This window comes from Podarcis liolepis (genome assembly GCF_965112155.1).
Source record: "Podarcis liolepis genome assembly, chromosome: 8".
NCBI lineage: Eukaryota > Metazoa > Chordata > Lepidosauria > Squamata > Lacertidae > Podarcis > Podarcis liolepis.
Genome location: NC_139560.1, coordinates 47,597,422 through 47,621,345, shown reverse-complemented (window position 1 = coordinate 47,621,345; position 23,924 = coordinate 47,597,422). Strand labels below are relative to the sequence as shown.

At 38.5% G+C, this 23,924-nt stretch overlaps 1 protein-coding gene and 1 long non-coding RNA gene across 55 annotated transcripts in view; one reads left to right on the top strand and one right to left on the bottom strand.

Annotated features, from left to right (window-relative positions):
- Nucleotides 1-23,924, top strand: part of EPB41L3 (erythrocyte membrane protein band 4.1 like 3) — a 141,832-nt gene that overhangs the window by 87,765 nt on the left and 30,143 nt on the right. For 31 of the 50 annotated variants that reach the window (XM_083518553.1, XM_083518543.1, XM_083518547.1 and 28 more), the window contains exons 4-12: nt 6,712-6,816; nt 7,393-7,435; nt 10,816-10,891; nt 12,182-12,400; nt 12,643-12,730; nt 13,890-14,042; nt 15,211-15,308; nt 16,549-16,724; nt 20,465-20,685. In XM_083518553.1, coding sequence (XP_083374679.1) covers nt 6,712-6,816; nt 7,393-7,435; nt 10,816-10,891; nt 12,182-12,400; nt 12,643-12,730; nt 13,890-14,042; nt 15,211-15,308; nt 16,549-16,724; nt 20,465-20,685 — 1,179 coding nt within the window. The remainder of the gene's footprint in view (nt 1-6,711; nt 6,817-7,392; nt 7,436-10,815; nt 10,892-12,181; nt 12,401-12,642; nt 12,731-13,889; nt 14,043-15,210; nt 15,309-16,548; nt 16,725-20,464; nt 20,686-23,924) is intronic. The other 19 variants (XM_083518552.1, XM_083518554.1, XM_083518526.1 and 16 more) reach the window with 1 other exon arrangement.
- Nucleotides 8,173-23,924, bottom strand: part of LOC310714007 — a 50,047-nt gene continuing 34,295 nt past the window's right edge. For 4 of the 5 annotated variants that reach the window (XR_014529505.1, XR_014529507.1, XR_014529508.1 and 1 more), the window contains exon 4: nt 16,735-16,943. This is a non-coding gene — a long non-coding RNA (uncharacterized lncRNA). Of the gene's footprint in view, nt 9,965-11,131; nt 11,215-16,734; nt 16,944-23,924 lie in introns of those variants that run through there. The other variant, XR_014529506.1, reaches the window with a different exon arrangement.

Genomic DNA, 23,924 nt, shown 5'->3' with positions numbered 1-23,924 from the left:
TTGGTGTGTGTTTTTTTCCGGCTCCTTAGGACACACTATCTACCGGAAAAAAAACACACACCAACCGCTACTTACATGCACAATCACACCACCACCCTGCACAAATAAACTCCGTAGCCAAGACTCTCATCTCTAGAACCAAACGCCTGGCTGACAAAGACCACTTGACAACTGAGTTACAGAATCTCTCAAATGTGTTAATCGCCAATGGATACCAGCAAAACAGGGTTACGAAGCTAATCCAATTAATTAACTAAATTAATTTTGCAGATTCCAAATTGCTCTTTAACATGGAACATCACCACAAGAGAATAATCATGGAAGCCATCGAGATAGAGAAACACCCCCACAACATGAACAAGCGTGACGACACGTCCCGCCTGCCAGACATCTGGAAATTAGCCCTCCCCACAAAAACCGACACCAGAACCAGAGGCACACAGAACGCCATCACCAATCAACCACACCAGACCCAAACCCAGACCCTCTCCACAGATAAATTACAGACTCCATCCAGTAGCCAAACCATAGTGGCACCTCCGGATGCTGCACCCCTCTGCAATCCCTACACAGATCTGGCTGGCACAGGGCACAAAACCACAGCTCGCCCCTATACACGAAGCCAAGCCAGAGCACAACTAAGTGCAGTACAGCCATCTTCTCAGAAAAACTCTTCACAAGCTCAAGAGGTCAAGACACGAAAGCTTTAGCAACTAATCCACACTTAATGACCCACCTAAGTGGTACTCAGAATATCACTCAAGAAATCACTCAAGATATCCCTCAAGTAATTAAGGAACAAAAGAAGAAAAGACACACTAACCTGGGAACTTCCCCTCTGCCCAGAACGTTGGAGGCTATATACCACACCCCCTCAACAGTATTTATAGGAACTCAAACACTGAGATCCTGCTCTGTTCCAGTAACAAGAAGCCGAAAGCACCAGCCTGAAGATGACGAGTGAGACCTCGTCGAAACGTCGCCTAGACACCCCAACTCTTACACGGGAAGACACCCGAAGACACCAAAACCTGCATATATATATATATATATATATATGAGCACAAATTACTTTATACGAGTTAATGTTTAACATTGTTTGCTGCAAATTGTGATAACCCATATATTTATTTGCAGACTAACAAAGGACTCATCAGTATGACTGTGACTGTAGTCAAACCTCCTCCCTATTGTTTCCACTTTTTCCTCTAATGCCATGAGGCTTGCAGTGTCTTCTCAGCCTCTGATTTCATTGCTTTTTTCAATGCCAGTGTTATTTGCTCAATATATGAGGGGGTGGGCTCCCAGGGCAGGGTACCATGGTCCTTCAGGCTGCTGTTGGCTATGGGCCAGAATACATTAGTACTAGGCTGTTGGGTGCTTATGGTTACTTGAGAAAGTTCAGAAGCTGAATTCTAAGGTCCATGGACTAGCTTTAGTTAAACTGACTGCTTTCTTATATTAAACATTTACTTATTCACTCATTTTGTGTATTTGTATACAATTTTTCAGCCAGTGCGGCTCTCAATATAATACAAATGACTATAAAATCAATACAGTACAATTTATTGCTAGTTATGTTACAAATGCAAATCATTTATAATATAACTAGCAGTAAATCAGCAGTTAAAATAGATTAAAATACAGCACTTTTTATGCCATAGAGGCTTTAAAATTGCAGCTCTTTAAACAAATTGTTGGTGTCAGGGGCCAAACCATTTGAGACATCAATTGTACTCATGGAATTAATATGCACATTTTGTAATGTAAATAGCAGCTAAAGTGAAATGGTGAAGAATTGCCCTAATAGACAGAAGAACAGGCAAAATTGTAAGAATACATTTAAAAGCAAAATGTATTGAGAAGCAAAAGGAAACTGCAAAAGTGATTGGTGAAAGCAATCTGGTGGCAGGACTGAGATCTTATCACAATATTACCTTTACTTAAAGACCTGCACTGACTTCCTCTTTATTACCTGGCCAAATTCAAGGTTTTCCTATTGGTATATAAAGCTCCGAATGGCTTGGGACCAGTTTACTTGAAGGATCACCTTGCTCCACATGTATTTACTCAGCCACTTCTCTTTTTGGGTCTTTGTTCCTCTTTTGTGGAGCATTGTATCTTTTAGTGTGGCAATATCTGTGCTTTGGAACACTTCTTCTTAGGCAGGCACCCACGCTATATTGTTTCATTTTTATTTCAACAAGTCTACCTAGGCATGCAATTTAGTGTTGCATATTTGTTTTTGTTTTTTAAAAAAGCTGATTTTTTTTTTGGTGTATCGTTGACAATTATTTTATATTACTTTCTGTATACAGCTTTGATTAAGTAGTTCATACATTTTTTTCTAAATAAATTAATTAACACGTTTTGGAGATATGTGCTATATACATGGTTGCCTGCATATCTGTTTCCAAGAAGCATATACTTTTGTTTGCTTGATCTCGTTATAAGTCAGATGAAGCCACAGTGGAATGTGCACATCAGAAATTACATGATGTGCTAATTTAACTGGTATATTGCAAACCATTGTTGTGTGTTCCCTTATCCTCTCCTATCCAACACAATGGGGTTTTGATGGTAATTTGAATTTCAATGTTTGGTCACTTGTTGTATATTTGCTGCCATTGAATGTTCACCTCTTAAAGTTACATATTAAAAAAGGCACCTGCCTCCTGCAGGCCTCCAGTAAAACACCTTTAACCAGCAACTGCTTATTGCTTATCAAAGCAGTCAGCTGTGCCAGCATATGGATTTGCCAGCTGAAACATCTTTGATTTTTGACCTTGCCTGGCTTTTAAATTGACAAGGTGCTGTATTGTCATCATGAAAATGCAAATAGATGCAAATTGCACCCTTGAATTTTAATATAATTCTGAGCCCCGCAATTTTGTTAATAATCTGCCAACAGTCTTTCAGCTAGCACATCTGCATTGACAGATACTAAAATGGACAACAAAATCCCAGAAAAATCAAGTATCACACTTGTTCCTCCAATTAAGCAAGTACCTCTACCTTACTGTCTAATTACACTGTAGTACCTCAAGCTACTGGCCCATATTTGAAAGCATATGGTGTTAGATATTACCGAAATAGTTCTTTTTAGCATGTATCATGTTCCCTGTTAAATTGATCTGGAACTTCTTGCTAGGTGTATATGAAAGGGTGTTGCAAAGGATTTACAGAAAAACAAACCCACAATCATGGCTCTTGACAATTATGTCTTGAATTAGTTCCTTCAATTTACATCCCTAAGTGATTGTCAACTAGTTGGTGTTTAGAACAAGCCTTATGTTGGTGAAAACTGAATCTAGAATGTGTAGCAATTAAGGAACACAAAGAGTATCTGTCCCCTGTTGTTTTTCACCTTGGAGAGGTTTATTGGTTTTTTAATATTTTTCTCAGTCTTCTAAATGGAGATAATAAAATCTTTTCTCCCTTTTGCAAAATTACCTGGAAAAACTCAGGCAAAGTTGACAGTTTGGTGGAAAACATAATTTTCTTCTTCCTATGTGCTGCCCACTTCTATCATCCTAAATGATTTCTTGAGGACTCTATAGATAATTGCATAGTGACTTCCCCTTTTTCATCATTTCTTTCTGAGGAACTTTAATAATTTGAGGCTAAATGTATTGCCTTTGGGGGAAGCTGTGGAATGAAATGAATTAGCATAATTTTGTTTCAGTACAAATTAGTTTAATAATGGCACTTGTAATGTTGTAGAGATTACTCATTATTTTTAATGCAGATAGTGCATTCCTGTTATGTTTTGTACCTCACGGTTATAAAGCTTTTTGGGTGCTTTTGGGCATCTCCCCCTAACAGTTGGGGCTGTGTTTATGTTTCCTAAAACAAAATAGTTCAGAAATCTCAGTCTGAAGGGTGTACAATCAAAATAATTACTGGATTTTCTAGAGCATTATATTCAGATATATCCTGCTTTAGTTGCCCTCACCAAATGAAATGAGGCAGGTAGGCATCAGGAAGAAGGACTTTTCTAGCAGTGGCACTACGGTTATGGAACATCCTCCCCAGCAAGTCTCTCGTGGCACCAGCTTTGTGGTATTTTCATCACCAAAGTCATTTCTGTTCAGCTAGGCTTCCTAAATATCTTCTATATTCTGGGCCTCACAGTTTTTAAATTTGTGCTTCTGATTTTGGGGGGTATGAAGAGCTTTGTTTTTGTGGTTTCATGTTTTATTTCATATATTTACATTTCTATTTTTATTTTACTATTCGTTGTAAAACACACAGAGAGCTAAATGTTCTGGGGTGACATACAAATGCTGAAATCAGTTAAATAATCAAGAGTACACATTACATAATCACTCTGTTTTATAGTGATTAATCTGAAAACTAATATAATATCCCCCAAATTTTCAAACTTCTTTCTGAATAGAAACAGTTTCTTCAAAAAGGTAAACGTACATGCACTGCTAAAGGAAAGCACATGAACTCTAACCACTTAATGTAGCTTAAAATATTGATTCAGAAACTCAAAGCAGTTGTAGAACATTGCAACTTGATTGTGAGGTCTTGTGCAACAAACCTCACCAGAAACAATACCTCTGACCTCTGCTCACCACACACCCCAGAACAGATTGGGATGTGAAGATAGGCTTCTTCCTGGAGAGCTATAGATTTGAACAGATCCTGAGGGTAGATAACTTCTTTGATGAGAGCTTAGGGTTTCTATCCTGAATTTCCTGTACTGGACAGATCAGTTGAGGAATTTTAGATCTAGAATTGCTCTCCATGATGTTCCTTCCTTCTTCAGAACCACAAAGAATGTTGAACAGATTCCATAGCAAAATTGTTCCCTGGGAACTGGTTCTATTGCTTCTGCTTGTAGAAGATGCTTCACTGGAGCATTTTTGTGGATCGTTGGATATCGGAGACAGCAAGAATCTTGGAGACAGATTGGAGGTGAACTCCAGTTTGTAACTGTTGAGAAGAGTGCCAGTGTTTGGGCCAGTGTGCACGTCTTGCAGTGACATCTGCCACAAAGGAATGAGGGGCATACTGAGAAGTGTCCATAATTGCATCTCCAATGAAGGGAGCTTGAGGTTTGTTTATAGGTTGGCTAAGCTGCAGAGGGACGCAGGTGGCGCTGTGGGTAAAACCTCAGCGCCTAGGACTTGCCGATTGCATGGTCGGCGGTTCGAATCCCTGAGGCGGGGTGCGCTCCCGTTGCTCGGTCCCAGTGCTTGCCAACCTAGCAGTTCGAAAGCACCCTCAGGTACAAGTAGATAAATAGGGACCGCTTACTAGCGGGAAGGTAAACAGCGTTTCTGTGTGCGGCTCTGGCTTGCCAGAGCAGCTTCGTCATGCTGGCCACGTGACCCAGAAGTGTCTGCGAACAGCGCTGGCTCCCGGCCTCTAGAGTGAGATGAGCGCACAACCCTAGTCTGTCAAGACTGGCCCGTACGGGCAGGGGTACCTTTAAGCTGCAGAGGTGAAGATGTCAAAGGCTGGAGACCAGGGAGCAGTTCTGCTTGATTGTTGATGCTTGTGTGCTGTGTGTGTTATTATTTGTTAATGCTGTCAAAATTCTCAAAATGGTGAATTCAGGCCAGATAACAGTGAATATTATTTCAGATTCCAGATAGCCTTATAAAACCTCTGCCCTGCTTTCATTTAATCTCCAGTAAATTATCTCAAAAGTTTCAAAATGCTACAGTAATTTACATTTCCTTCAAAATGTTGTCATAGTTATTCATCTTACTAGATATTATCACATCTGTGTTATCGTGTAATTTAAACTCTTCCACCCCAACGTATTTCATCTAGTGGTGAGCAAAGTCCCTCTGGCTCAATCGTAATTGAGTCATGAATGCCGTATTGAAAAAAAAGAATTCTTCATTTTAAATTGGCCAATAATGTCTTATTGCAGTGCTGTTTGGAAATTCCTTTGCAAGTGCAGGGAAGGCAATGTATTATCTAGACAACCATGAAATCCTCTCTTGGATTGTGTGCAGAATTCTTTGATCAAGAGGAACACCACCCCCACCCCTGGGGAAACAATCAGCTTTGGTTTTCCTTAGCCCCTATGCATTCACTGTTATAAAAATTACATTTGCATGATGCATATCCTGCCCTTTAGGCATACTTGATGTTCCTAGCCCTGGGACCATGACATTCTAATTTTAGGTAAGTTATATTCAGTTTTACAAAAAGTCCAAGTTAATTTCAGAAATCAGGACAGTTCCATTGAGAGCCAATAAGACGTTAACGCTTTCAACTTCTGCATATGTGCTGAAAATGTTCCCTACCATTGGGCCTGTTGCAAATAATATTGAAGAGAACAGACTTGGATCGAAAGCGGCATTTAGGGGAACCCACTTCTCCCCAAATTCTGCTAATTTCTCCTTCCTGCTGCAGTCTCCCATGTCCCACCCTGTGCCATTCTGTTTTTTGGGATAGGTTCAGTGTGAAGAAGGGGCCAGGAAAACTGAATTTTGTGAGCTGCGTAGGGTGGATCCTTCCCATTATGTTTTTATTGCAATTAAAGTAATAATTTAATGGTAAGGCTACATAGCTTGCAATAGAAGGAAGTATTTCAGGCGTGGAAAATTCATATTATGACCCAGTTAATATCAAACTTTTAGCATGAAATTAATGTTCACTTAATTATTTTAAGCTGTCTTGATTTTTTTAAAGGTTCGTGTGTTTTGATACTCAGACTTTTTATTTCCTATACTTTCTCTGTAGAAACGTTCAAAAGGCCAGGTGCTGTTTGACAAAGTGTGTGAACATCTGAACCTGCTGGAAAAAGATTACTTCGGGTTAACATACAAAGATATGGAAAGCCAAAAGGTAAAATTAGACAAGAATTTAGGAAATTCATAAAGAAAGGATAAAATTGGGAAAATATATCAAATCCAAGCATTTCAGTCTTATTAATGATACTGAGATTGTGTTTTCAGAATCATCAGCCTTCAAAACTGGTCAGAGTGGAGGCAGTAGCATCCTCCTGTCAGCAACAGTGTTGCACTTTTCATAATGGAGTGGGGTCCTTGCCAGTCCTGGACACTGAGATCCAGCTCCGAGGGCCTTCTGGTGGTTCCCTCATTGTGAGAAGTGAGGTTACAAGGAACCAGGCAGAGGGCCTTCTCAGTAGTGGCTCCCGCACTGTGGAATGCCCTCCCATCAGATGTCAGAGAGATAAACAATTACACAACCTTTTGTAGACATCTGCTGGCAGCCCTGTATTTGGGAAGTTTTTAATATTTGATGCACAGTTGTGTTTTTATTCTTTGGAAGCCATCCAGAGTGGTTGGTGCAACGCAGTCAGATGGATGAGGTATAAACAAATGATTAGTTGCTGTTGTTCTTCTTGATGATTTTAAAAACGTGTTTGTACATTCAAATATTTTAAATACTTATTTTCAGAATTGGTTGGACCCAGCCAAGGAAATAAAAAAGCAGATCCGAAGTAAGTTGTGCTAAATCATTTTAAAGACATTAACTGTAAGTTTTATATAGGGATTCCTTCCAGGTAAGTAGCATTAGGAATGCTGCCTAAAAGATGTGATTATACCTGTAGAAGAGGTCTATATATCTGTGATTCTACCTTGTATTTTTAAATTTCTTTTTCTACATTGTTACCCAATTTTATACTTCCTTTCTCCTGTTACCAGTGCTTGACATGTAAATGTACTTGTGAACTGCTTTAGAAACCTAAAAGTACCCAGCATAAATTAAGCATCAAGGCAACCAAGTCAAATATTTAAGATCCTTTCTACAAACTTGGTGTAATGCATACACATGGAATTTGCTGTAGCAAACAGATGTCAGTGTTCATTCTCAATCACACTTCACAAATAAAATCTTTCCAGTGGCCAAGTATATGCAAGCAATTACATTTGGTAGGAAGCGTTCTCCATCTGGAATTAAAACATGGTTTCTGGTTTACAAATGTTAATTTATAGTATGAGCGAAGTGGTATACTTGTAATGAGAAATATTTAATAAAATGTTGTAAATGCTTTAAAACATCAAAATTTCTGTAAAGAAATGTCTGCTTTGAATAGCCAAATTATGTAAACCTGTTTTGAAAGCCTAAGCACATGGATTTCAGTTGAACTAGGTTTATATGTGACAGCAATGGTTTCAGCTGCTTGCCATTTTTAAAAATCAGTATTAATGTAGTCAAGAAAATGTACAGTGTTTGTTATGGTAGATTCATCTGATGTAGACTTCTTAGCCAAATGTGAACAATGGTAACTGCAGGAGATTATCCTGAACAGCAAAGTCTAGTCCTGCTCTTGACAGTGGGAAGAGATGCAGTTGTAGCATATAAAATGCAAAACTTGCTGTTTCAGAGAATTACTTTAGAAACCCAGTATTACCAGACATAAAATATTATTGACTGATAATTTAAGAATGCAAATCATACACAAAAATTCATTAGCACACGGGATCTCCTTTGGGCTCCTCTACCCTGAAAGGCACCCAGTTATCATTGCAGTTAAAAGTAATAATGTTCAATGGCAGCTAAGAAAATTTGGCAAAAGTATGTATACAGTTTTTCTCACCCTGTTCCTTTGTTTTACCCAATGTGGGAAAGAAATATGGACTCTGCCTTTTTTCTAAAATCAGTACAGCACAGCAGGCTTACTTGGAGTCTTTCTTGCTTTTCCCAAACAAATGAATGGAATCCAAACATTTTCCAAAGTTGCTCAGAGATTTGTACACCAGGATTGTTAATATCTCTGATTAATTGCCATTTAGAAGTCTGTTTTTCCTGAATAAACCAAGAGCTTTGTTCAAGCGAAGGACTTGTTCAAGCAGAAATATATGTAAGGAAGGACCAAGAAAAGAGAGTCTTTGTATTTTGTAAGGGCAGAGGTTCATTCATGTATATAACATTCCAGACCCTAAAGGACAAAACCTGTAGGAAATTTGCACACAATTTAATATATATTGTACTGCCAAGATTAACATGACCCCTCTACTGTCAAGCACACCAAGGCTTCAGTAATGAAACTTGACACACCTTCAACATGCATATTCATCATGACGTGCTCAGTTTAAATAGTTAAAAATAGGATGTTGCAAAGTAGAAAAGTACTTAAAACTGAAATTAAAAGATATACTTTACACAGCTTCTGCTGGTAAGATATATGGCACCTTAGTGGAAGAACTTGGGCAGAATTTCAGTAAACTGTAAGGGATATTCAGAGGTCTAAATAGAAAAATATTGTATGTTGTGTGGAGTTCCCAGTCTACATGTTCATCTGCATTTTATGATTTTGATGGTTCAGGCAGTGACTCTGTTTTTTATATAGTTTTATAGGCATATAGATATTCCTTTTCCGCATAGTGTTTGTATGGTTTAGTCATGGCCTTTGGCTAGTACAATAAAGCTTATTTACTTACCTTAGTGGGCTGAATTTATTATATGTTTTATTTCTAAACATTTCTACCCTGTCTTTCTATTAAAATATTCAAGGCATCTTATAAATAATAAAAACTGCAAGCAAGCAGAAACGTAACAATTACAGTACATGTTTTAAAAACAGACTTACAAGACAAATTTAAAAGCAGCAGCAGTCGAATCCTTATTTAAAGCAGCATCATGTTTTTAAAAATTGTGTGTACCTTTTCCAAAGAACATTACAGAAGTTTAGTTGCATCACAACCAAAAAGGCACTTTCCCCTTCTCACCAAGTATCCGATAGTGAGGTGATCTGGAGAAAAGCCTCAGGGTTAGACTCATGGGAAGGAAGATTAATCTAGAGATACTCCAGTTACAGGCCACTGAGAGCTGTAAAGGTCAAAAGCAATTTTGAATCGAGGAAAAAAAATTGGTACACAGTGTTGTGGTTAAAGGATGTGTGTAATATCAGTACATTGCAGCCTTCACCAGCCTGATGCTGTCCAGATGGTATGGACTACAACCCCATCAGCATTCGCTGTTCTGTTAGGTCCAGTCAGAACTCTGGCAGCTTTGCATTATGAACCTGTTGGAAGTTTCCAGGCTGCATTCAAGGGAGTATCCCACATAAGAGTGCATTATGGTAACCTGATTGTCATTAGAACTTGAATGACTGAGGCCAGGCCCAAGAAAGGGCACTGGTGATATTTATTTTATTTATTAAATTTCTAAACATCCCTTCAGCTGAAGAACACAGGGTGGTTTACAACACAAAAACACAAAGATACATACTATAGTAACAAACCAAAACAACCTCTCATTTTATTTTATTTTCTGGTATACAAGATCAGGCTGTAAAATGCAAATGTTTATACCTCTTTGCTTTGTCAGAGCGTTCTTGTAGCAAGACCAAACCATTTTAAGACTAATAAGCAATGTAACTGGTCGGAGCAGGGGAACTAAGCTGGCTAGTTGACTGTAGTGGTATTATTGCCTCATCTTGAGGCTTTCAGGGCTGATTCTGAGTAATGACCTCTATGTTTTATCTTTCCAATTTTGTACATGGTGAAGGACAAAGAAATTCTGCTGAGATAGATATCCCCAAGGTGCTGATTAATGTGTTTATAGAAATAACTATATGCTTCACTCAGTTGTGGGCACAACCTTGCTAAATGTTTAGGTGGCATTGTTCTTATCTTTGTATTTGATTGTGTAAACCGTATCTTAGCCAAGAAAATTGTCCTGGGTCTACAAGTTTTTGCAGACACTTCAGATAAGTTGCTGTTTGCCGAGGGACAATTCTTTTTATTTATTTTTTGTTAAGTTAGGAGCCTTCAATCTTCAATTATGAAAGCAAAGGAAATGGTTCAGACAACTGGATAACCATTATTGGACACGGTATGCAGAGACTCCTAATTAAGTTTTGTTTTCTTACAGGTGGTGCTTGGCATTTCTCTTTTAATGTGAAATTCTATCCTCCTGATCCTGCCCAGCTTTCTGAAGATATTACCAGGTATTTAAAACACCCAGCAATCTTTATAAGTTGGTCATGAAAAGTTATTGGTGGTGGCAACCTCTAACTAACAATTATTAAACAATTGTTTGTATAATGTGAGGGGAACACTATTTACTACCATACTGATAATGGGTGATGGAAGGAAATGTAGATATTGGAGCTGTATCAACCTTATCCACCTGCCCCCTGCCCAAAGGTTTAACTTATAATAAGCTTGCCTCACTGCCATCCCCTTACCTTTGTTGAAGGGTTGGTAGGTGTATTAGGGTAGGCTTGCAGTAGACAACACCTCAGCCTTATGGCATCCAGTGCACTGAAACCTGTGAAGTGTAGCAAAGAGCATTTGAAAACTACATTTCACATGCTTGCTGCACATACTCATGAGCCTCCATTGCTGGGAACCAGACTTCCTTGCTAATGACTGACCCATCCTGCCTACAGTAAGTTTTGGTGAAGGGTTGGATAACTGTCATAGCGGAAGGCTGGGTTTCCCACAACATCTCAAATAAAACTCTGTGCTTTCTCTGAAAAATCTCAGAAAATTTGAGCTTAGGAGACCTCATCTGTCCCTAACAGTGGCTGTGGCATTCACATAATCATGAACATATAAAGATGCTGCAGTAAACGGAGGGAATAGTTCTTTGCTACCATTAGCAGGTGAAAGACATATTTCTGAAATTGCCGCTTGTAGTTAGCATTAAATGAAAAGTAAGCAGAAGAGGAAACATGAATTGCAATTAAAATAATACAGCAGTGACATACTGAGAAGAACCAATTCCCACCATTCCTGATTGTTATGACTGATATTCTAATGTTTTATTGTGACTTGAAATTTCAACTTTGTTTTATTGAGCTGGTTCTGTTGTGGTATTTTGTTGTTTTTGTTTGTTTGTAAACAGCCTTGGCACTTCTGCTCAATGTATAAATTCTTCTAATCAATATATAGTGCGTGGGGAGGTAGAACTCTGTTGTGCCTAAAATAAAAACTGGAGTTCTGACTGCATCTACTGTTTCTTCCTATGTGCACACCACTTCTTGGGGTTGTGTTTTCAAGTGCTCCATTATGTATCAACCTAACTGGTCATCCCCCAACTGCCCTATGACGGAAAGAAGAGATTTCTTTCACATTCCTGTTTGTCCTTTCTTCTGCTTCCTACCACTTTGGTTAAAGGAAAGATTCTGCACTTGTCTAGGCTTAATGGAACCTTTAAACTGCTTGTGAATTGCTAGAACTTGCGAGGGGTATGGAGGTGTTAATGAGGTTTTTTTATAATATTTTTTTTGCAGGTACTACCTCTGTTTACAGCTGAGAGATGACATAGTTTCTGGACGACTGCCATGTTCTTTTGTTACACTTGCACTATTGGGCTCCTATACAGTTCAGTCAGAGCTTGGAGATTATGATCCTGATGAATACGGAAGTGATTACGTCAGTGAATTTCGCTTTGCACCAAACCATACTAAAGAACTGGAAGACAAAGTAATAGAGCTTCATAAAAGCCACAGGTAATATAAGCAGGTGGGAAATGTATACAAGATAGTCCTATGGAATTCTATCCTCCTTCAAGAAAAATGTACTGAATTTCAAAGCATTAAACTGAGGGGGAAATGATTGGATGGAGTGAATAATAGTGTAAAACAGACAACTGCATGAAATCATTTAAATCATCATAAAGGACACATTTATTTTCCGGGAAACAAGTTCATTTTTAAGTGTGTTTCTTTCTACTCATGTTGATTATCTTTAGGGGAATGACACCTGCAGAAGCTGAGATGCATTTTTTGGAGAATGCAAAAAAATTGTCCATGTACGGAGTAGATCTGCACCATGCCAAGGTACAGTCTAAGTAGCAGGATGGTTCAGATTAGAAACTTAGAAGTGTTGCCATTCATGCATTGAGTAATATGTCTGCAAATAATCTGTTGATTTTATTGTCTAGTTTATTGAATATATTTTGATGAACTGATGATTATAAAATAAAAAGAATGCTAAAGCACTTTTAACTAAAAGGGAAATTCAGTCAGATCTATGTTATAGAGTTATAGTGTCCTATCCTTCACCTGGCATGTAGTTTCAGTGGTACATTGTGCAGCGTCCACAGAGCCATTGAAGAGGCTCTGGCCTCTTCCGCATGTAATGCTAAGCTAAACCATGGCTTTGTGACAAGCAAGCAGGTGGGTAATCACTAAGAAAATAATGGCAACCATTGGTTGCAGCTCATGGCTTTTGGGGAGTGAGACAAACCTTGAGACTGAGTTTGCATGAAAAGCTAAGCCAACCTATGGCTTAGCTCCAGGTATCAGGGCAGCAGGATGACTGTGGGAGCGCCAAAGCAGTCATGATTTTCTCTCTGAGCTTGCTCATGCTTGCTCATTCTTTCCAGACCATGATTTGGCTTACCATTGTGTGTGAATCGGCCCTTTGTCTTACGTACCTGTGGAAAGTTCTGTAATCGGTGCCATGGAATAGAGTTAACCGAACCAAAATGTACTGTACTTATACATGGTGAAACAGTGTCTGCAAAAAGTGGTTTGGCTTGACATGTGGCTTTAGTCTTCCTCAATTTAAGATCACACGTTTACATCTTAGTCATTATATATTAAATGGATCATGTTTTTGGCAAAATGTTGCTGACCAGAAGAAAATTATGAAGTGCATGTTATTCTGAGTGCATTCTGCATAAAATCTTTTCGAAAGCTTAGATAAATGTATATAATATATGCACAGGTTTTGAAAGGACTGTAGGACATTTCAGAAGGAAATCTGCATAGATATTTGAGTGAAAGAAAGTCTTTTATTTTGTGTTCTGTTAATTACATTAACTGTTTTTGCCAGAAATGGGATAACTCTGTGATTCAGTGGATGGCATTCCCCACAAAGGAATGCTGCCCCCCCCATCTGATGTTCAAAAAGCTTGTGATTGTAAAAATGGAAATGAACCATTGATACGCTAAAGATTAAAAAATAACATCTTTTGAAACATCTTTTTTTTAGGATTCTGAAGGAGTTGAAATCATGTTAGGGGTTTGCGCAAGTGGTCTCTTGATATATCGGGACAGACTCAGAATAAACAGATTTGCTTGGCCTAAGGTTCTCAAAATTTCATACAAGAGGAATAACTTCTATATCAAAATCCGACCAGGGGAAGTAAGTGGACTTCAGCAAACCGAATGTATTTCAGTGTTCCTTTTGCAAACTGGACTACTCCAGTTGCCCAATTTCATATAATCTTTAACTGAGTTCATGCAAGTGTATGTAACCAAGTCCATGGCAGTCATGGCATTATGCTGTATTTCCCCTGTTGCCAGAACCACACCCCCCCCGGCTTTCTGAGGGCCAAACTACATATGACAGCATTCACACAAGTAGGAATTGTAGCATACACTTGTGTCCTTTCTTACGTACACACTCTGCTTCATTCTTCCTCACCCTCTTTGTACTAGACAAACGTTTACTTACCAAGATCATCATTTTCACATTATTTTAGACTCCCCCCATGTTTTAATTCTTGTATAATTTATTAATCAGAACATTTCTAAGGTTGGGTTAGTAATGGGGATATTGAGTTGTTGAAGCTGTTATTAAACTTCATATCTGAATAGGAAGTTACTTTGTTCTCCTACTTTTAAACCCCAGAGCACCACATTGTCAGAAATAACAGCTGATTTCTTTGTGGCAGCAAGATGAGAATCTTATGTCACAGTTGATTAATGTAGCAATAATACTGTCTTGATGTGTTAAGTTTCTTCTCTACAGCACTTGACGTATCTCATGGTTGGTCCACAAGTCCAGTAAAACCTATTAATAGCAGTTAAGATGCACTTTCATATATTTTGACAGACATTAATCAAATATCCCTTTCTTAAATACCAGTGGTTGTGGATTTTGTATGCTACTTCTTCTAAGTCCGTGGTGATCAACTTTTAAAGGTATTGTTGGACTTCAGCTCCCATCAGCCTGGCACTGGTAGTCCAGTAACATCTGAAATGTGTAGAGGAACTCTGACATGGTGTTTATTAGCAAACCAGAACTGATCCTGGTTTTATGCCATTATATTTACTTACAATATATATTCCTCTGGGAATGTCTGTGTAGTCAACTCAGGCTGCAAGGGACCAAATTAAGGTTTCATGTGCAGCCATAAATCTAGAATACACTGCATATTATTTGCTTACATTGGCAACCCTTACAGTGTTGACCCAGTCTGCTTGTATGTAATATATGCAGATGTATACAAATTTCTTGAGTTGGTAATATGCTTCATTGTATATTTGTTACATCTTAACTCGAAATTAAATGTTCTTTTCTCTCCTAGTTTGAGCAATTTGAAAGCACAATTGGGTTTAAATTACCAAATCATCGTGCTGCGAAGCGTTTATGGAAAGTATGTGTTGAACATCATACATTTTTCAGGTATACAATCTCTTTTATATTTTAAAACATGACACATAGAAATAAAGAATAAAAACTAAAATGTATTTAAGAAGGATACAACTAAATAGTTCTGCTAGCAGGAGCCAGCATACTGGCTTCTATTAGTGCAGCAGGGCTTTCTCGACTCCCCACCCCCATCCCAGAAACCCCAGAACAGCAGAGGAGATGGGAGGTTGTTCTGTTGGGCAAGTAGAAACATAATGTCCATTTACATCAAATGGGTCTCCTTTGAGTAGGGCTAGCATTGGATACAATCCATTAAAATGTAGCATTCTTCTTGATCGTTGGTGTAGAGAAAAAAATCAAAATATATGCTTGACTGTAAGAGGATGCACTTCATGGTCCCTGGTGGTAATTGAGGCCTCTGCAAGAGCCCCACTCCTCTTCCTTGGATGAGCCCCAAACCCAGAATCATGGTTGGGCAGGACTACATCTATGAAGATAATTTCACCAATGATGTGGGAGAACAGTTACTATATAATGAGTTGATATTATCTAGGAATTCTTTTTTAGGGTGGGGTCAGATTAGGGATACCAACTCCAGAATGAAGGGTGAATTCTGGGGCAAAGTTCATGTGGAAAGTTTTAATACTACTGTAGTGGTGGGTTTGAGAGAAGTCTACCTGTATGCTGATTCACCTAGATATAATATCTTATATATCATAGCCAATACATAATCAGTGTCAGTGCCACACAAAATGACTGGGGTATGTGATGTTTGTGTGTTTGAGGATATGTAGATATATTTGTGAAGAAGCAGTTGTTGATACATGTTTTTGAAAAGAATAACAGACATCATCATCATCATCATCATCATCATTATTATTTGACAAAGACTTCAAAATATTCAGCTGTTTCTAACTATAATTTATGGGTTGTATCCAACACTGCACGTGCAGAACCCTCTGGAGTAGATTTTGAGGGTGTCTGGCGTGTTGCAGGGGACAGAAGGGGAGGGACGGGAAGGTTCTACAGTATTTAATTCTAGCATAAAACTAAGGCTGTAGATCTATGTCCACCTAGCCTGGGTGTTTGTACCAGTGGATATAACAGGATTTACATCTGAGGAGGCATACACAGGAGCACTGTGTTATAACCGTATCTATTCAAATAAAGGATTATGGAATAGAGACATGGATGCCCAGAATTTATTTTTCACTTCATTTTTCCCATTTAAAACCTGCAATTCGTCACAAGCATTCTGTGTGATATGTTCTAGGCTCTTGCTCCCAGAGGCTCCTCCCAAAAAATTTCTTACACTGGGTTCCAAGTTTCGCTACAGTGGAAGGACACAAGCCCAGACAAGGAGAGCAAGTGCACTGATAGACCGCCCAGCACCTTACTTTGAGCGTTCATCAAGCAAACGCTATACGATGTCTCGCAGCTTAGATGGGGGTAAGATGCTCTTGATGCTCTTTATTTGGAGTTTTATCTTATTTTTTTTTATATTGTTAGAGAACAGATTTAAGCTTCTTGTAATCTCATGTCCCTTGAGCTTCTATCGGATGATGCTTGTAAGTATATGCATGATACTTCATTCATTATAAAATGCCCATTAAATAAATATTAGCCTTCTGCTTTTCCTGGGCTTATTCATACGGCAGTACACAAAAGCTGTGGAAAGAAGAACAATGAAACTTCAACCTTGGCCCACCTATTCCTTCAAACACTGGTCTTTCTTCAGTTACCGAAATGCTTTCTGTTTCCCTCAGCTTTTTAGGGTGTTCCAACCAAATATGTACTCGATAGTTGACCTAGATCCCAAAGAGACTCGAATAAATACATAAAACAATTGCCACCAGAACTCCTGTTTTTAGGTTTCAGATTGGTGTCACACCAGTTGTCTGCCTGCCTATATGGAATTTAAGCCGTTTCCATATAGCTGCCTGCACACCTATGGGCAGGACCCATAAACAGGGCAGGTGGGTTGGAAGTTCAGCAAGGATTGGAGCCGAGGTGGCTGCGTGCAGCTAGTATTTATTAATATTAGATGGATTTAACTGGGAACTAGGGTTGTCAGGTCCACAGCCCTACCCCTCAGCTCGTTCCTGACTGGCTCACTTGAACAAGGCCTCTGGGCATGCCACATGGCTGCAGACGGAGGTGCTGGCATCCCTCAATGGCTACCTGTAGCCTGAGAAGGCCTCAGATCCAGGCTTCTGCCAGGCCAGGCCACAAACCCCACCTCCGTGGAGTCCCAGGTAAGCAGCATTCTAATTTTCAGGTGTTGCCTAGATTCCGGCCTCGCCTGCATGCATACAGTGTAAATAAATTAATATATGTTGTGAAAGACAAATCAAGGCTCCTGAGCTAGCTCTTTCCTTCCTCTTTACTGCTACTTTTGTTGCTTACGCTTATCGACAATTTGCAACCCTTTAAAACTAACAAAACATGATGCTCAAAATGTGAACTCACCTAATCAATTTTCAGTTGAATACTATTTATTTGCAGATAGAAAATCGGCATGTAACTGTCTTCTAGGAAGCTGCTATTCAAATTTCTATACATAAAAAAAAGAATATAAAGCAGATACCAAGAAACTGCCGGGGTCAATGGAAAAAATTGTGATCCATATAAATTAGTGATAATCCTTGGTGTTCCCTGCTGAAACTGATAACATGAGTGCTTATCACTCATTAATTTTGATCCTTTTGAGTACTAATATGCTTCCTGCTGGTTACCAAGCAACTCGCGACCTTGCTGCTATGCATGCATCTCAGAGTACAAATTGTTCTCAGTGTTGTTTTTCTTTTGCTTAGTTTTTATTAAGTAAATACCTCTAGCAAAAATCAGATAAGAATAACCCTAATCATTTGTCTTGTATGCATGCATAGGTTACATCATGGTTAATTGGACAGTGTTTTTTTCTGGGCAGAACATGAGCCCCTTTTTTAAAAATAGGGGGTGTAAAACGTGATTCGAGTTTACTAATAGAGGGAAAGGTGCTCCAATAATTTTTGATGTGCATACAAATTGAATGTACATGTATCTCTAAATCACAGATAATATACTCGAATTCTAAAAGTGCAGGTTAGGTTTTTTCCAAAGGGTTTGTTGAGGCAGAACAGAATTATGACTACATTAATTTGAAAAATCACTCTGAGTGAAGCATATAAAAAGGTGGAACATGGCATGATTACAAATTGGTAATTAGATATTAACCATGGAGTAGGTTTACTTTGCACTGGTTACTAATTTGGGGAACTGCATACTTGTGTAAAGTTACCAATGAATTCAATGGCATAAGTATACACCTGGCTATTTGGTTATTTCATTTGTATCTTGCTCATCCTCCAAAGAGCTCAGCTTATAATACAACAAACTTGTGAGGTAGTTCAGCTGAGAAATAGTGACTAGCTCAAGAAAGCTCAGTGAGATTCATAGTACAAAGGAGATTTGATCCTGGGTTTTCTGGATTCAAGCCTATACTTAGTGTAACCTCTAGTTTTCCAATTTCTATATTCTATTCAGGCCAGATACATCTTGGAAAAGTTATGCATATAATTGTTACTATTATTCCTTTCAAAGTTGTTGCTCAGCTTTCAGTTGGCATCCATGTGCATCACTGAAATTAAATGGAAGCCTTTAGCACTATATAGCCATAGACAATAATTTTATTTAAAATTAAAAAAAAATAATTTTATTAATTTAAAAGATTTTTAGGCCACCCATCAGGACACTGTGTAAGGAATCTAACAACTGAAAAACGCCAAAATAAAGGCACAATAAAATAAACATAAAGCATTGCTTCTGGTACAGATCCAAAGGAGGCTCACTGATTTATTGGAAAGAAGAATTAGATTTTTTGAAAGTTCAATATATAAGGGTGGAAATGGGGGAAAATCTTACAGAACCAGTTATTGTAAGTCTGTTTCCCCAGGACTTACCATGGAGGGCCAAATGGGACTGTAATAGTTAGTGCTTGCAGTTTGTTTGTTCTTTAATAAGTAGCAGGTTGTGTGAATGGGGAGGTCAAACCAGTTTGGGGCCTTAGAATGGGAAGGAGGAAGTGAGTTAATGCTTGGACAGATGTTTCTCTGATTGGTGTCAGTGGAACTATGCCTGCTACTTTTAGTGGAGTGAAAACTGCCATTGGTGCCTAGTTCTGATCAGGACTGTAACAGAGGGAATGTGATAAAGCCTCATGTCATGATTCTGATCTGACTTACTTGCCTCCTATAAAGCTGTTTTTTTGGTTTTCAAAACAACAACCATGCAAGGGCTAACAACTTGAGTAACGTCACACATCTAGTTTGTCCCCCCCCCCCATTGGCAGTCTTGCAGAGTACCATGGTATCATTTAAGTCTACAAAAATGGAAAGGAAATTATTATAGCTTCTCACCGCCAGAATTTTACTCTAGGAAAAGGTTTCTACCATTATGATTTACAGTGCAATTCTGAAACAGCTAGATAGATCGATTTGCCATAGAGTGGTGACATTTGATATGGATAGAGGAAAAGGTCTGTAATATAGACAGAAGTATAATTTTGATTCATAATAACATAACATACAATTTTTGGACTATTAGAGGTGTTTTTTTATCATAATGTTTCAATGCAATCATACCAGTCCTATAAATTGTTTTTTACATACTCAGCTTTCTAAAAAAATCTTTTTCATTTCCAAAAATTATGGAATCTTCTTTGGATGTACAGTTTTATTTTTTTAGGTTTATACTGTCCTCCTATTTGGCTCCATTTTGGTTGCATTGCATCTGGTTACATTATAATGAAAATAGTAAACAGAACCCTTTCCTGCTATGCGCATTGCATATTGATTATTATTTACACCGTTTTCTTAAGCAAGAAACGCTGCAACATGCTCAAATCATGTTAGTTTTTTGATGTTGAGCATTCTAGCAACTAATATTATAAATGTATTCTGAATATGTGTTATGGAGCATCTGCATGTGTATGAATACATATAAAGCCTCAATATGTGTGTATGCAAATGCACACTTGTATATTTAATCCCTTTGCAAATTTACTTAGTAATTATACATGTTTCTGCATGTTTCTGAAACATGATATTCTTAGCTCCTTGGCAAATTGCTTTAATCCACATTTATTTTTATTTGGCTTTGCAGCGCAATTTATGTTAGACTTTACCTCTTCAAATTATATTTGCTTTTAGCATCAGTCAATGAAAACCATGAAATGTACATGAAGGATTCTATGTCTGCTGCAGAGGTTGGTACTGGCCAGTATGCCACGACAAAGGGCATCTCTCAAACGAACTTGATAACCACTGTGACTCCAGAGAAAAAGGCGGAAGAGGAGAAGGATGAGGACCAGAATAAAAAGAAGAAATCAGAAGAAGTCACTCCAGTCTCAACAATACGGCATGATACAAAGGTATAGTTTTCTGGTTTATATTTAGCTCCACTAGCTAAGCAAAATTAGAAGTGGTAGAAAGAAACATTTGTCATGATATATATTCATATTCAACAGGAAATATATTTATGATCCTGTGGAGTCTTTTTCTGCAATTTGAATATGATGACTTGCAACACATCTTATTTTATAGAGAAATGGTTTATTTCTAAGCAATATGATGAACTCTGCAAAAATGTAAATAGCTTTGCTATTATGGACTGAGATGGCTTCCACATTTTTCTTATTTTTAGAAGACCAGGACTTTTATGTTTGTAATTTTTTTAAAAGATCTCACTTTTACCATGTTTTTTTAATTACTCCTGAGAAGTTTATCCAAATGGCTCTGATCTAAAATATCACTACCTTGCTTTTCATGTTGTTGGAATCAGTGTTGCTGGCACACTTTTAAGTGTAGGTTTTGGCATTTCATTCCATCAGCCAGCCACAGTACTTGGAGAAATAGGTTTTAACTAATTCTGGATCCATAGCAAACTAAGCAATTTTCTGAGCCAGTAGGTCTCCTTCAGTGTATGTTGCACACAACCAATAGGTTCAATCAACAATGTAAACGAGGAGCTTCAGCCTAATGTTGCAGCCACATATACTCTAAACAGCATTCTATTCCATTTGAGCTGCTTCTTTAGTTTCAGTCCTGTTTTTCAAATTTGAGGCATCTAGGTCTTTGCCAGTGTGTTCCAATAATAGCATGCTTTTATAATACAATGTAGGTTTATTATCCCTAGTTTTGCATGCCCGCTGATCATTTCTTTCACAACCACTCTGCTTTAGCAGCTTTGCACTGCACTGCTGGTCCACACAGCCATTCCTGTATGACAGTCTGAGGTTGGCTGCTGACACCAGCGCAGTGTCACCCCAAATTGTGATGTTGCTGGCACCTTTTCTAATTACTTTGCTGACTGGGAAGCTCACAGGCTATGGCTGTAAAGCTTTTACATAAATGTACAAATTCTTAATTCTGTCTTCATAGCTGCTCGGTTGCTTAAAATTTTTGATTTTGCAGCTCCAGGCAACTGAAATAAGTTTGTAAGAATAAACTGAAGCCACAGCATTCACCCTGCACTTTTAATTCACTTGTAGGGCTAAAAAGAAGAAAATTTGTTGTTGCAAACTACACTGAAAGCAGTGTGTTTATTATACAGTCATACCTTGGTTGTCGACTGCCTTGCGACTCGAACATTTAGGCTCCCGAACGCCACAAACCTGGAAGTGAGTGTTCCAGTTTGTGAACGTTCTTTGGAACCCAAATGTCCGGAGGGACTTCAGTGGCTTCTGACTGAGTGCAAGAAGCACCTGCAGCCAATCGGAAGCCGCGCCTTGGTTTTTGAACGTTTTTGGAAGTTGAAGAAATTTTCGGAAATCTAAATGGTGATGCTTAATGAATTATAAAATGACATTTACTCTTACTAATAAGAAAGTATTACAGCTTATTAAGAGGACCATATATTTAGATTAAGAGAATTAAATCATACAAGCAAATTAGATGAACAGAGATAAATACAGTAAGATAGGAAAATAAGAAAAAGTTGTATTCTTCTAAATTCAAGATTTTATGTCTTGGGTTCCAGTGCACAGTAGTAGACTGGGTGCAAATAACTTTACATATGAACCTACCAAACTGTTAGTAACTGTCAGCTCTGACAGTGCCAATTACCTGTTAAGAGCAGAAGAAAAATAAACTAGATTATGCCTCTCAAACAGGTGGTCAGAATTCTGCCACCAGGTAACAAGGCAGCCACCAGGTACATGGACCTGATTCACCAAAAACTCGCCCTGTGTGCGGATGCTATGATCACTGAAGTCAATAGCAGCTCTGTTGATTTTTATTTTAAAGTGCAACTTGATCCATCCATTATACACACACACACACACACACACACACACACACACACACACACACTGCTTAGCTGCATCTGTTGGATTATCTTTTCTTAAAAAAAATCCTTTTAAAATTAGTTATTTCTCTTTTTAATTATTTTACCTCCATTTACCATATCAGAGAAGTATGGGAGATTTATTGAAAGCTTCCATGGGGTTCCTCATTTAGAAGGACGTACTTGTGATAAGACATGCATAGGCCTGCACTATACATATATGAAAATGCTGTATCAAACTGATTGTCATAGAATTTGCTCTTGTGCTCTAAATAACTTAAATATGTACAGTATACATGGCATCCAATTAAGTTGTACTTAGAGCAGCCCCCTTGAAATAAATGGACTTAAGTTACTCATGGCTAAATTAAGACCATTGATTTCAGTGAGTCTACTTGAGTCTAACCTTTAGACTGTCAGGAAAACTGCACTGCTAAAAACCTTGTCTAGAGAGATCATCACAGGCTGCAGCAAACAGATGAAGTGATGGCCAGAGCACTATGAAGAACTGTACTCACAGGGAAACATCGTCTCTGGCACAGCAATTGACAGCATTCAGACTCGGCTTGTCTTGGAGAGTTGGATGCTCCCCCCTTCCTTGATGAGCTGAAGAATGCCATCAACTCTCAGGCATAAGGTTAAGCCCCAGGACAGGACAGAATCTCAACAGAAGTGCTGAAAGCTAGCCTCAGTTCCTCCAACATAATGCACCTCTCATGACCCCCAGGATTGTGATCCTCTATAAGAACAAAGGTGACTGCCATGATTGTAAGAACTATCATGGAATCTCCCTGCTGAATACTGTAGAAACCGTCTTTGCCCCTGTAGTTCTCAACAGATTACAGTCTCTCACCAACAGAGTCTATCCAGTCACAATGTTGTTTTAGAGCTCAGAGGTCAACAGTCGACATGTTTTCCTCATTGCACCAGCTGCAGGAGAAATGCCAAGAGCAGAAATCCTCCTTGTACATCTCCTTCATAGATCTGACAAAAGCCTTTGACCTTGGTCAGTTAAAAAGGACTCTTCACATTACTCAACAAAAGAGGATGCCCACCTAAGCTCCACAAGATGATTGTAGCCTTCCACAAGAACATGCATGCGACTGTCCAGTATGATGGTTCATCCTCAAACGCCTTTCCTATAAAGAGCAGTGTAAAACAGGGATGTGTTCTTGCCCCAACTCTCTTTGGCCTATATTTCTCCCTGGTGCTCGACTGAAGATCTGCCCAGCTGCAACAAAACATGTCTCTCCCATTTTGGTCTCAACAGCCACAGCAGGTGCTGTAACTCTCCAATAGTTTCACTTTACCCCTGAAGACACACTC